Here is a 14841-nt window from a genome sequence, read left to right on the forward strand (position 1 = left end):
CTAACATATAAAAAATTTTAAAAAATAAAATTAAAAGAAAAATTTAGTTTTATAAATTATTTTAAATAAAATAAATTTTTAATAATACCAACATAAATTAAATTTAAAAAATAATAAATTAATTTTTTTTTAAAAAAAATTTAGAATTCAAACGTGAAAAGCAAGGAATGAAAAAAAAAAAAGAAGAAGATCGCAGGCCTCGAAACAACCAGGAAGAATAATGGGATTTCAAATAATTACTATTTTTTTAGAGGACATTAAAAGTATATTCCACCGACCTCTAGATACCTGAGTTTCCACAGATCATCTGACACAAAGAATGGAGAAAGAGAGAAACAAGACTGGTAGCAGTAACCCAAAAGCAATATCTCTATCTAACAGCAATCTTCTACTTATCTTCTTGTTGTTCTTCTTCTTTTTGGTTCATTGGGTGCCATTGATTAGTGGAAAGGAAGTGAAAGAAGAAGTCGTTGGCTATGGCTACAAAGTTGGATCTGTTAACTCTGGTTTCACAGGCAAGTCGTTGACTGCCGATCTTAGTCTTATCAAGGAATCCTCAGTTTATGGAGATGATATCCAACATCTCAGTCTTGTTGCTAGGTAAGAAATTTAGTTTCTTTCTTGATTATTTTGATGTTAAGGATGATTTTTCTAACATTAATCTTATCTAACTATCAAATGCTCTTGAAAAACAGAAACCAAAAAGTCAATGGCTTTTTTAGGATGAACAATTTTTCTGTTTCTTTTTAATAATTTCTTGTGGCATGGTTACTTCTTATCTTATCTTTGCTTAGAATGAAGGGAAAATAAATTTCTCATCATCTATTTTAATAAATTATGATAGAGGGACTAATATGAATAACTTTAAAAACTTAGAGGGGTATGCGAGCAACTTACCCTCTTCAACCACACACTTAAACAAGTAGACGACATGGCTTGTCTTCCGACATGCATATTTCCTGCCCTATGCTTTGACATGCTTTGCCTCCTAAACGCAGCTTTGAAACTAAGAACCGTTTGAGAGTCAGAATAACAGATTCCAAAAACCAAAGATGGGAGATCCCAGAAGACATCGTTCCCCGGGAAGACCACTCTCCGGAAAACTACCTGCATTACTCTCCATTAAAGCACAGAGTCTTGCTAGAAAACAACCTCCTCTCTGACCCCAACTCGGACCTGCTTTTTACCCTGCACAACACCACCCCTTTCGGCTTCACCATCACCCGAAAGTCCTCTGGTGATGTTCTTTTTGACACATCGCCGAACACGTCCAATCCCGACACTTTCTTGGTCTTTAAGGACCAGTATATCCAGCTGTCTTCCAGGCTCCCTCTAAAGAGGTCATCTTTATACGGTCTAGGAGAGCACACCAAGAGCACTTTCAAGTTGAAGCCTAAAGACGCATTCACCTTGTGGAATGCTGACCTGGCCAGTGCTAATATTGATGTTAATCTTTACGGTTCTCACCCCTTCTACATCGATGTAAGATCAGCATCGGCTAATGACAAAGTAAAGGCAGGGACTACTCATGGTGTTTTACTGTTTAATAGTAATGGCATGGACATAGTTTATGGAGGTGATAGGATAACTTATAAGGTTATTGGTGGCATTATTGATTTGTACTTTTTCGCTGGGCCCTTGCCGGATATGGTGATAGAGCAGTATACTGAGCTAAGCGGCCGGCCTGCCCCAATGCCATATTGGTCATTCGGTAAGCAGCACTCTCTCTACCTTCCTTGATTTATACTATTTTTCTTTGCAAATCTTACTGGTAACTTAACATGTTGTGGTCTGCAAAATTGCATGATAATTGAATATCAATTCAATAATTGCAGATATGTATGGACCATATTATTTTATATATCTCAGTTTTTGTTGAACAATGTTTGTTCCATGTATAACACGCATCAGTTGTTACAATTCTATGTTTTTTTGAAGATTTAATTGTATAAACATTTCCTTGGGCAGCTATCATGATCTCAGTTCCTGGGCAGCCATGATGAGCTGTTCTTAGTTGCCGGTTTCATTTAGCCATGCTTTTAGATTTGGATTCTTGACAACTCCTTTGGTTTCTTTCCTGTTTTTTGGTACAATGTGAAGGGTTTCATCAATGCCGATACGGTTACAAGAACATTTCTGATGTTGAGGGTGTGGTTGCTGGATATGCAAAAGCTGGTATACCTCTTGAAGTCATGTGGACAGATATTGATTACATGGATGCATACAAGGACTTCACATTTCATCCTACAAATTTTCCCTTGGAAAAAATGAAGAAATTTGTCAATACCGTTCACCAAAATGGTCAGAAATATGTGCTCATCTTGGATCCTGGTATGTTTCAATTTGAAGAAACAAAAGTTCTCTTAACATGAAATCCTTCAACTTTTGTGTATCTTTCTAATTGGCTTTGAGAAGAAAAAACAAGAAAAGAAAAGAAAGGAAGAAAGATATAACGGTTCTGGTAAATTCTTTTAACCTCCAATTTTCTGCAGGCATCAGTGTGAACTCATCATATGAAACTTACATCAGAGGAATGCAGGCTGATATTTTCATTAAACGCAATGGCATTCCATACCTGGGTGAAGTTTGGCCTGGAAAAGTCTATTTTCCTGATTTTGTAAATCCTGCTGGCCTAGAGTTTTGGGTTAATGAGATAAAAATGTTTCGAGAGCTTCTTCCTGTTGATGGTCTCTGGATTGACATGAATGAAATATCAAATTTCATCGATCCCACACCCACCCCATCTTCTACCCTGGACAGCCCACCCTACATGATTAACAATGCTGGTGTTCGTCGGCCGATTAATAATAAAACTATTCCAGCAACATCTCTACACTTTGGTATCATGACAGAGTACAATGTTCATAACCTCTATGGCCTCTTGGAATCAAAAGCCACCAATGCTGGTCTGATCAATTCAACTGGTAAAAGGCCATTCGTACTTTCTAGATCAACTTTTGTTGGCTCTGGAAGGTATACGGCACATTGGACTGGAGACAATGCTGCTACATGGGATGACTTGGCATACACTATACCATCAATTCTGAATTTTGGACTGTTTGGAATTCCAATGGTTGGTGCAGACATATGTGGCTTTTCAGGAAACACAACCGAGGAGCTTTGCCGGCGTTGGATTCAGGTAAATGGTTTCTTGTTATTGGATGTTGCATGGGTGTTTTACTCTCTTTCTGTATTCACTAGATGTTGAATTTTTATTCCAATGCAGCTAGGTGCCTTCTACCCCTTCGCAAGAGATCATTCGTCACTAGGCACAATGCGTCAAGAGCTTTATCTCTGGGATTCTGTTGCAGCAACAGCCAGGAAGGTGCTTGGCCTCCGATATCAGCTGCTTCCATATTTCTACACATTAATGTATGAGGCTCACACTAAAGGGACCCCAATAGCGCGACCTCTTTTCTTTTCGTTTCCTCAAGACATCAAAACTTATGAAGTCAACTCACAGTTTCTTATCGGTAAAGGTGTAATGGTATCACCAGTACTGAAGTCAGGAGCTACTTCAGTCGATGCATATTTTCCAGCAGGAAACTGGTTTGATCTTTTTAACTACTCTAATTCAGTTTCTGTAAGTTCAGGTAAGCACATCAATCTTGCTGCCCCGGCAGATCATATTAATGTTCATGTTCACGAAGGAAACATCTTGGCCTTGCAAGAAGAAGCCATGACGACAAAAGAAGCTCGAAAAACAGCATTCCATCTTTTAGTGGTTCTGAGCAGCAGTGGAAACAGCACAGGGGAATCATTCTTGGATGATGGGGAGAGTGTGGACATGGGAGGGGCGGGCAAGAGTTGGAGTTTGGTGAAATTTTCTGGTGGAATAGTAGGGAATAGAGTAGTAGTTGGATCAAATGTCATTAATGGAGAATTTGCTTTGAGTAAAAAATGGATTATAGAAAAAGTGACATTCTTAGGATTAGAGAAAACTAAAGGGCAGTTTGATGTACTTGAGATATCTGGGCTTTCTCAGCCTCTCGGACAAGAGTTCAACTTGGAGAAGACATTTTAGAATGCAGGAAATGATCACTGCTGTCTGCTAGAAAGTGAAAAAACAATAAGAGACTGTAATTGCCAGTTTGGAGAAATGATAACTATACTTTTACTTAAAAATATTTTAAAATAATTTTAATTTTTAATTTCAACACATCAAAATCAAATATTTTCAAATATATCAAAATCAATCAAACTGCACTCAATCATAATTTCAAACGGCCCAGTCACTAAGTCATCTTGAATGACTCGCAAGTTGACCCAATGAAATAAAATAAGATATTTTTGCACAATGCCATTTCGTTGCTACCACAAGAAGTAAAAAAGGCATCCATAAACCATATTGACATTCTGCCTACCCTTTAAGAATTTGCTAATTAAACGTAGTTGATATTTTCAGGCTAATTTATGAAGCAGTACAAGACAGCTTATGATGAGAAAGAACATGGAAGTCAGAGAAATGAAATCGAATTAATGATGCTAGAATACAATTATCTGAAGATTAAGCGATTGTGTGCATCTGAAAATAATGGTACATGGAAGAACTTGATAACTAGAATCAGCTGTTGAATATTTCGAACAATTAAAAAATTGTAATATCTGTGAACTCCTACAAAAATTCTGCTTTAAAGACACTTCCTTCCGCAATACTTCCATGTTGATAAATAAGCTGTCCATTATTTACCAAAAGACAACCAAGACACCTGGAATACATTCCAGTGATTAGTAACCAGAAAAACTTTTTCATGCACAAAAATCTGATCCAGAAAATCATTCATTGCAAGTAGGAGATGGAAAATCCAAGTAATCTGGTGGTTTTTCTATGTACATAGTAACTTGTCTTTCTTTTTTTTCTGAAGGCTGAAAAACAAAACATGTGGTGGATGAAAGAATTTGACAACACAGAATAGAGAAGTACCTCAAATATATGCTACAAGGTAGGTGTATAGGTTGATAACTGGTCCTATCATCCCATATCTTCCATAAATATCTCGTTACTATGAGCAACCAATTTGATCCTTGAAGACGACATTTTTCAGCCAGCTTCAGACCCAAATCTTTGTAGGAAGAACTCATCAAGTTGTCCCCAGTTAAGGGTACCAGATTCACTCGAGCTACCAGAAGGTAATGATCTAATGCATCCAAGGATAAGTGTAATATCCCGGTGAAGCCTGATATATGGTACACATACAAAAACAACTTGACCTCCAGAAAATGAATTTCCATGCAGAAGCAGGCAAAACAGAAAAACAGTTGTGGATGCTCTTGTAAGATAATAAAAAGCAGTACCTGCCCTTTGCTTGTGAACTGCTGATCTCAAACCGTGAAAATGCTTCTGAAGTTTCTTTATGCAAGTCTCTAACCACTTGCCTGCAAAAATCATTGCAATGCAGGGATAAGCGTTTCCAACAAAACAAAAGGGAAAAAAACTGCTGGGTTTTTGAGATTTTGCTCTGTTTTCATGAGAATACATTTTTCATCAAGAAATATGGTTCTGGATACCATCAAAGTATTTAACATCAATAATTTTTTTAGAAAATAAGTTGGACTAAACACACCGAATGCATTTCATTCAAGGAAGGACAATTTATTTGTTTAGACCTGGCCACAGAGTGATGCCAATATTGGTTCAAGAAGATTATTAGATAGAAAGAATCCTGAAAATTTTGGGTAACTCTTGCACAAATTATTTCGACTGAGCAGTTTTTCCATTACAAGATTGCAACAACAATTTTCATATGCAACATGCCAAGAAACATTTTTGTCCATTTAAAATACAGCATATGTTAATTCAACACCAGCTAAACTGCTTAGCAAATTACAATTTTATAGCTAAGCTGCCAGCCACTGCACTGAATTGAGTAATCTAACTGTACTCGCTAGTTATTGCTGGAAATGCTAACAAAAAACTTCAAAATAACCTGTTTTAAGTCAAAAAAATAAAATAAAAAACACAGGGTTAGACAACCAAATATGCCTCAATATTCACTTCACGCCATTTTACTTCAGGATTTTTGTCATCATGACTATGCATTACACAACCATGAGATCAAAGTCATACTCTACATTTTGTAGCATGGAACAGCAAAGTATATGCTGATATTGCAGCAAGCAACTGAGTATTATTCACCAAGCTAAGTTTAGAACTCACCTGAAAATCGCTTGAATATCCGCCTCATGTAAAGTTCTAGACAAGATACGTTGTAGATAGTTAACCTCCTGCAAAAGTTGAACAGCTAATCAGGTCCAATTCTCCAAGGATAATTTTGGTTTAACAACCATAAGGAAAGAAACCACCTCCCAAATCCTAACATTATAGTGATTATAACAGCTAATTGAGTTCATACATTTAGCAAGAATTTTCTAGATTAAGTTCTTAATCTAAGACAGCAAAGACAAAGTTTATGTCATGAGTGGAATCAGATTGAGGACTGTTAACATGCTGTAGATTTTCACCAAACAACTGTATGCAATGAAAAGACATCTGCACATCAACCACAATAACATATGGCCATGTCAGCCCACTCTGAAGTTACCTTCACAATTTCTTTAGCAATCAAACTAGGCTTTGAATCAGTATCTACGGGTCTATTCCAGCTCTCAACAACTGGAGGCAATTTACATAGATGATACAACACCCTTTCCCTCATTATCTGAACCAGCTTTGTAAGTATCTCCTCTTGATGAACCTTATAATCCTGAGTTAAAAAATAAAACCATGTAAAATTTAAAACTAAACAACATAAAAGTCTGTTCATCCACAGACAAAACCAGCTCCAAACTACAAGAAATCCCACAAACAAACAGGCATTGAAAGAGAAGTTCCACGCATTGTATGCATTGTCATGCATGCCATCAATCAGTAGCAAGAGAGCTCAGAAAATTAAATAGAAGTTGCACACATCACAATATTAGCATGAGAAGCAGCTTAAACAGCTACACACCTGTGCTACTCGATCAATCTCTGACAATAGTAATGCTTTCCGTGCTTCAGGTACTTTAAGGAAAAGAACTCGCCTGATTTCTTAGCCCAGACAGCAAGCAAAAAGAAACTCAGTAATGCCAGAAAATGAAGAGCTAGCAAATAAGAGCAGCAAGACAATTGTCTTAAGCAGTGCACTTAACAATTTGAAACAAGAACACTCATTAAATGTATATCAACCTACCAGGAATAATAGCATATACAAAACTGATGACTTGACTAGCAAGGGCCAAGTGCTTCGATGTAATAGATTTCAAACCTGACACCTTCAGCATTGCAAAGACCAAAGTTATTAATTAAATGAACAACTGAGCTTGCTTCAACTGTTATAAATAAAAGAGCAAAGAAAATAATTTGAAAATAAGGCAAGCAAAAAGAGAGAATAAAATGTGCATGATATATCAGTTTGTCGGCAGGAAGAAAGATAGATAAAGAAAACATTCAGGGTGTGATGTTGGTGTTTGGAGACTTTGGAGGCTAAAATTGGGATAACCCACAGACCAAATATCATAACTGCATGCAAGACAAGAATGGTTCCCTTTTATGATATGTTAACCAGAAAATCTAAACCTTTTTTGGACTTTAGTAGAATGTTAAAATACAAAACTTTGGAGAAAGCAAATGTTAATGATTAGAAACTTGTACCTGCATGGCACCAGCTCCGAGAATAAGTTGACATGTCCTTGTATTGAAGAATTTTAAGATCTCCACTACGCGATGAACAACTTCTGAAGATAGTGTTGGGAAATAATTATTCATATCCATGTATTCTGACAACATCTTCAGCAATATTAAGCCACTGGGAAAGAATAAACACACACGGCATCAGCGATTGTTCACTTCAGAAAGTATTTTGATTGCTGAAAATTAAAAATAGTTTGCAAAATGAAAATAACAAAACACAACAAGGAATTCTTAGATTATAATCTGTCAAACATACAAGAGAAAGTAAAGTTTCATCAAGCAGGGGAGTGCTAAGCCACACTGGCAATAACTAATGACATTAACTACAGAAAGAAAGTCAAGATTTAAATGAAATAAAGAAAATGTTGTTAATGAACTCACAGACAACTACATGCAAAAAAACTGATATAAAAAGGTAAACAAAGAAAACTAACCAGTTTACCATGTGATAACCAACACCTCCACAAGAAAGTGTTTGAGAAGTGGATTTCCCGCGCTCCTTTACCTTATGGTTGTTACGCTGAGCTGAAGATGTTGCAGTCATGACTTTATTACTTTCAGTTGGCTCAGTTGAGGGAGTCAATTTTTTTTGCACAGAATTTTGCAAAGACACCTCTGTAGAGTTCATTCTAACTAGTTTTTGTGCAGCATTTTGTGCTTCATTGTCAATCACAAGTGAACCATCATTGCTTGTGCCCACTTCACCATAGCTTGTTGTCACCTCAACTTGAGTATCATTTAGAGCCTCAGAGATCAATGGTTCAGAATAAAACAATGATACTACAATAGCCTGAAATTCATCAGGGACATCTACTTCCACCCATGTCTCCTGATCAAGCACTGCCTTAATTTTTGTCATCTACATCCATCAATGTAAAGGTTAGCCAGATGAGAAACTGAAAATGTCTTAAAAAACAAACTAAATAAAGGGGAAAGTGGAAAAGGAAACTAACTCGCATTTCATGTTGGAAATCAACAAAACCCTTGGCCTGTGTTTGCATTGTTCCTCGAATACTATACCCCAATCTTCCACCAATCTGTTTAAGTCAGCATACAAATAGCATCACAGACATGAACAGAAAGTTTTTTTCATGATACAGAAAACTATATAGAACCTTTTCAGTGGCAGTTATAAACTCTTGGGTGATGTTGTATATGCTTAAAAATTCCACAAATCTCAGCTTAGGATGAAGAACAGCACGGACCCCAAGGAGCTTCGCCCATCTTCCATGAGCAGCATCACAAGCAGCAAAGACAGCTTCTGTGTTCTCTCTCAATACATCAGCCCTGTCAAAGATCACAATTTGTTCAGAAAACTACACCAGTTGAACCAAGTTTTAATGTAAATCAGACATGAATCAACACCATTAATTTGCAGATGCAAACTGGAAAACCCAACTGAAGGTTCAAAATCACCTTCTTTGCGGGTCTTATTTTTGCAGGAATTGTTCTGACATAAATTGGCTAGATGGGATCTGAAGCTGGTAAAAAAACCAGCCTATAAGAAAGATGAGACAGGCTGGCAGTGACTAATTAACATCAAGGGCAACTTAAAAAATCCTCATCACAACAGAGCTTCTGATCATGATCAGCAATTTGGAGATTACCTCCAAACATGATAGCGTTCTTACCTTCTTATAGTACACTAATATCAGATAATCTCTCTCTTTTTTTTTCCTTATAAGAACACTAAACAGGAAGTTACTTGATGCTCAGTTCAGTTCAAGTTGTGAAAGAGGGATACCAAGTACATGCAGGCTCAATTATACTGTTCCAAAATTGACCAGGGTGAAGAAAAAGCATAACTAGTCCTGTTAAAATCTCTTTGGTTTTTATTATATAGAATTTCATAACAGATTTTAAATCTTCTCTTTGCCAAGCAATTATTCTTTAACTAAAACAAAGAAGTGGATTGCACCTTTTATTATTAGTAGCAATAAACAAATAGCACAAAAAAAAAACTGCAATGGAACACGGGTCCTTGAATAAAAACAACCCACAAAATTTCACAAACATAAATAGTAACTATAACAAATTTGGTCACAGGAAAAATATCATGAAAGCACTAATAAAATAAATAACCATAGAGTTGTACAAACTTATAATCCCAGCCATTATTAATGTTGTGTAGTGATTTCTGCTATGCAATTTTTTTTTTATATGGTGTGTACTCTTACATAAAAGGTAAACATCATGCAAGTAACATTTTAAAACTATCACAACAAAGGGATCGGAGTTCACCTAAAATTTCTTGAAATATTTGAGGGGCTTGCTGCATCATTTGATTTCAAGTGAGATGATGTAAGCTTGGAAGTACTTCTCTGTGGAGAAAAGGGGAGAAGTGAACTGCCTTGGCTACCACTCTCATAAGCTGTTTCAGCAGTAGCTGCATCAGCTGCAATTGCAGCAGCAACTGAATCAGCGGCATAGTGTCCATCAACACTGCACATAATCAACTCAATTGCTTTTTTCACTTCAGCAGCCTGCACTAAGTGTGCCTGCATTTACTAAAATGAAAACGGATCATATTATTTGTTACTTAAATGGCATATAATGAAGAAAACTAAAGACTTGAATCAAGCAATCAAATCATTTCTATGATAATCAAGCAGTCAAAAATCAAGGTCATGTCCACCGAAGCATACTAACAAATCAGCAACCCAAGTTTAGGAGTCTTGTAAACCACAAATTCTCTTGATCAAGGCTTAATTTAGCAACTATACCCCCATTCAAAATAAAAAATGGATTTTGGTGGCAACAATCCACCTTCATTACATTCAGGCTTCAGCTGTCCAGTATATCTGAGTTAAAGGAAAAATCAAAGCACGTCCAGTACATCATCAAGAAGCTTACAAAACTGCGTCCAGGAAAAATACTTGTGAATTATACATTACCTGTACAATGTTGAAAATAGCACTTAAAAGCAGCACAAAGTTTTCAGATGACAAGCTCCTTAACTTGCTCGCTAGTGATAAACCTCCACCTGAGTCACCCACACGTGTAAGAAAAGGAGAGAAAAAGGAGCAGAAACTCATAACAAGTTGCTTATCTCCAATAAAAAAATCATCTTAAAGAAAATAGACATGTACTTGCAAATTAATGAGCTCGAAAAAATTTAAAAAAATTTTGTAGTTTGTACTCACCATCTGTATCAGCTGTTCGCTCTGCAGATGTTCGCTCTGACTCCAGAGATTGGACCAAAAAGGCAGGAAGCAGCTCGGCAACTGCATTCTTAATAGTTGTTTTCATACTGGCTGTAAGAGTATCTCGGTATATTCTCAACACAGAGGGGAGCTTGGCCTGATACCAATCAATGAAACATTGAGTTCAGTGCTAGAGTAAACAGAATCAATTGGTTTACCATAATCAGCACTGATAAGCACAAATTGTAGTCCTAATAACAAATTAGCAACTAAGAGCAGCAACATCTTACAGTGCTGCAGGATGGGACCTTCACCTACAGTCCCTAACCAGGATCCTACTTCAGAGTGACCGTAACTGGGAAGGGATCTTATTGGAAACAAGTTCAATCAGAAATTTATCCTACCAACACTGGAAAAAATATTTGAATTCTGATATTTAAACTTAGGAGCTCACATCATCCAGACTCTTATTTCAGTTAAGTCAAACTTTTCTATCAGCATGAATGACTTAAATTTTACTCATGTTGGATAATTCACATAAATTCCTATAACAAGAACTAAGATATGGCATCAAAGAGTATACATCAGCAGCAAGAGTAAAATTATACAAATATTTAAGAACAAACAACAACAGAAGTTGTAATGAAGGCAAATTTTCATGAAAAAGTACTAGACGCAACACTCACAGCTCTAAGCAACCCAACAATGAGAGGGAGAAGACGATCTCGAAAATTGGAGGTCTCATCATCATCCAACTTAACCTGCTAAACATGATCCATTCCAAAGAACAGCAGATATTAGTCATATAAGTTCAATAAAGAAGACAAACAAAAGTACAAATACAAGTCATTAAAAAGTCCTTGAAAGTTAGTTAGAAAAATCATATTATGCAAAAACACAAGCATCATGAAGATGAGGTACAATTAATACAAGTTAAGGGAAAAACCAACAACAGCCACTCATTCCAACTATATACGATGAGGTACAATTAATACAAGTTAAGGGAAAAACCAACAACAGCCACTCATTCCAACTTTATACGCTTGATAGTACATGTTGTATTAAATGGTACAATTAATACAAGTTAAGGGAAAAACCAACAACAGCCACTCATTCCAACTTTATACGCTTGATAGTACACGTTGTATTAAATGGTACAATAAATACAAGTAAAGGGAAAACCCACCACCAGCCACTCATTCCAACTTTATACGCTTGATAGTACATGTTGTATTAAATGTCTTGGATGACATGAAATTCAAAGATGCATTCTTGTGTATAAATATAACCATACTAGAGTACCCAAAAAAGCAACATGTTCTTTGTCAAAACAAGAAAATGGACAAGTGAAATTAAGCTTACTTCTTCATCTTTTCCATTCATAAATGGAATCCCTGGTTTTTGCTTTGGATAAAAGAAGCAAATCTTTATCCCTAGCAACATGTATTGAAGCTTGCATAAATTCCGCTAACAGAATGCTACAAAAACAAATGTAATAAGTTACAAAAGAAAAACAAAATGGTATACATTTCCTCTTAGAATTAAATTATATGACATTTTGTATTGCATTTTACACAACAACCAATAAATTTATCACTAAGACCTACTTGAAATGATAACTGAAGAAATTGCAAATACAAATAAAAGAATAAGGCATCATCCACAAAGCACTAGGACCAACCAATCTCATCAAATGTAAGTTAAGTCAACCCATATATAGAAGTCCAAGCAAACTAGAAAACCAAGCTTATCCAACAGCAATTGTTGTTAATTCACCTCCTCCCTCTTAACACTGCCCATCCTTTCAGGAAACCTCATCAGGAAACTCAAACTAACTCAGTCATAAGCTTTCTCAGAGTTCAACTTAAGAATCACCCCTTCCACATCTAGCCGTAACATTCCCCACTACCAAATATGTCCCCAAAACCATATCTACAAGTAAAATACGGATCAAGGGAACTTCCTGCATACACCTTCATCAGAAGAAATTCTAAAACTCCCCCAATATTTTTTCGCATCAAGCACGCAACAGCACATCACCTCATATGGTAAAAAATTTCCCATGATCAATATTGCAACTCAAACAAAATGAAAAGTATAAAGAACTAAATAACACAACCAATGCAAATGGAAGTTCAAGTTCAAATTGGCAAATAACGCGGACATTTTTTTGAAGAAAAAAAAAAGATACCTGTTTATGGAATCTATTGCAGCAGCTACATTATCCTGTAGGTGACGAAAACAATGTAGACCAGTCAGCTCATCTCCATTCTATCAAAGATAAAGAATGCACAAGATTTAGGTCAAAAGAATAAGCATTTACCACAATCAAAACTTCTAATTACACCAGAATTCAAAATATACCAACAACTGCTGCAAATCATCAGTAACATCCAATGCTCCGGTACAATCTGCAGATGCAACAAGCTGTATACCACCAAAAAAAGTGTAAGAAAATCAACTTGCATTACAAATCATCAAGAAAACCACAACCTAAACCCCAAGCGCAACACTCATATAACATAATTTTCCTAAAACGCTTATTTATGAATAAAACCATCACTCCCTCTCAAATATCCAATATAACACAATTAAACGCATGCCCAAGAAACAAGCCAAAACAAACAAAATGGCAATGCTAATTACAAATTTAAGCGCAACGGAGCCTGTGCAACTAACATAATTTAGCTGAAAACAACAACTAAGCATATGTGCTAACAAATTCCAATAAAAGGACATGCAAAAAAATTTACCAATTTAAGAGTGGAAAGAGCCTGATTAACATACAAAATAATGCTCAACTTATTTTGCAAAGCAACCAAATTCCCTCTACTAACATTCAACTCATGAATCTCCATCGCTGACTCAACCAAATTCTTATCCAAAACCCTAATAGTTTCCTTCAACTCCCTAATCCTCTCACACCCCTCCACAATCTTCCCATTCAAATCCTCCAACTGCCCTTGCGCCTCGAAAAACGAATTCGACCGCAACGAAATCTCCTTCACCAAATGCACCTCCACCACGTCCAAATACTGAGTCAACTTCTCCTGCAACAACAAATTCGTCACCCCATTCGTAAACGGACACGCCGCATGAAACGTGGGCCCATCTTCCAATGCAAAATCCTCTTTAAAATACTGCGACGGAACTTCCCTCAAACACGCAACAAGCGCCTCGCCTTGCCCTACAGTATCCAAATCCAAGTCCAAATTGGATTCCTGCTCGTTGTTTTTGGTATGGTTTTTGATGTCTTCGAAACGAGAGTGGGTGTCGGAGATGGAGGACAAGTAAGGGAGGATATCGGATCGGGAGATATCGGGTTGCAGGCGTTTGGTGATGACGGGAGTGAAATCTGGAGGAGCAACGGACCACCAGCCGATCCAGGCGGAGGGATCGGAGGAGGATTTGAAGGAGTGAGGGTTGTTGAGGACGGAAGAGAGGTTTTGGATGGTATTGGAATTGTTGGGTTGCCTTCCTGACAGGGAAGAAGGAAGAGAATACATTGCTCTGCTCTGCTCTGTGTTTAGGATTAGGTGGATCTGAGTGTTTTATTTTCCATGGGAATTGGGATTGAATTCCAGCGTTGAAATTCAGTGTTGGGAATTGGACTGCATGGAATGGGATTTATAGAGTGGACTGGAGGGAGAATGTGAGTGAGAGTGATTGATTGGGTCAGTCAATGTTACGGTCTGCTTGGCCAGCGATCCAACCATAGTTTTAAAATCTTTTTATTTTTGAATTGTTTAAATTAAATAATAATAATAATAATAATAATAAATATGATACTGGATCCAAACTACAAGACAAAGCCTAGAAAACAACGCTTAAGCCATGGGCACCAAGTTCACGTGCTTGTGCTTGGATCCAGGCATGGTGATTGAGCCAACTGGCATGGTTTTGGGCTCATAACCTGGCCTGAATTCATCGACCTTCCAAGATTTAGACCGACATTAAAAAGGGTTTTGGATCAATAAAGATTTATTTAAAAATACTGGTAAATCTGGGTTTATCAGTTTCAGATAA

At 36.7% G+C, this 14841-nt stretch overlaps 1 protein-coding gene and 1 pseudogene across 1 annotated transcript; one reads left to right on the forward strand and one right to left on the reverse strand.

Annotated features, from left to right (window-relative positions):
• Nucleotides 1-287: 287 nt before the first annotated feature.
• Nucleotides 288-4151, forward strand: LOC105115296 (alpha-glucosidase-like). The gene is made up of 5 exons (XM_011012135.1): nt 288-600; nt 999-1711; nt 2101-2331; nt 2493-3139; nt 3227-4151. Exons 1-5 carry the CDS (start codon nt 320-322, stop codon nt 4022-4024), a joined length of 2670 nt encoding a protein of 889 aa, XP_011010437.1. The 5' UTR covers nt 288-319; the 3' UTR covers nt 4025-4151.
• A 300-nt stretch (nt 4152-4451) lies between these two features.
• Nucleotides 4452-14501, reverse strand: LOC105115297 (vacuolar protein sorting-associated protein 54, chloroplastic-like; annotated as a pseudogene).
• Between the last annotated feature and the right edge of the window lie 340 nt (nt 14502-14841).

The sequence above is a fragment of the Populus euphratica genome, unplaced genomic scaffold (assembly GCF_000495115.2).
Source record: "Populus euphratica unplaced genomic scaffold, PopEup_1.0 scaffold674.1, whole genome shotgun sequence".
In the NCBI taxonomy this organism is placed as follows: domain Eukaryota; kingdom Viridiplantae; phylum Streptophyta; class Magnoliopsida; order Malpighiales; family Salicaceae; genus Populus; species Populus euphratica.

Coding starts and splice junctions, on each gene's coding strand:
- LOC105115296 (XM_011012135.1), top strand. CDS start 320: ATGGAGAAAGAGAGAAACAAGACTGGTAGCAGTAACCCAAAAGCAATA. Junction 1,712..2,100: donor AATGCCATATTGGTCATTCG/GTAAGCAGCACT, acceptor TACAATGTGAAG/GGTTTCATCAATGCCGATAC. Junction 2,332..2,492: donor TGTGCTCATCTTGGATCCTG/GTATGTTTCAAT, acceptor AATTTTCTGCAG/GCATCAGTGTGAACTCATCA.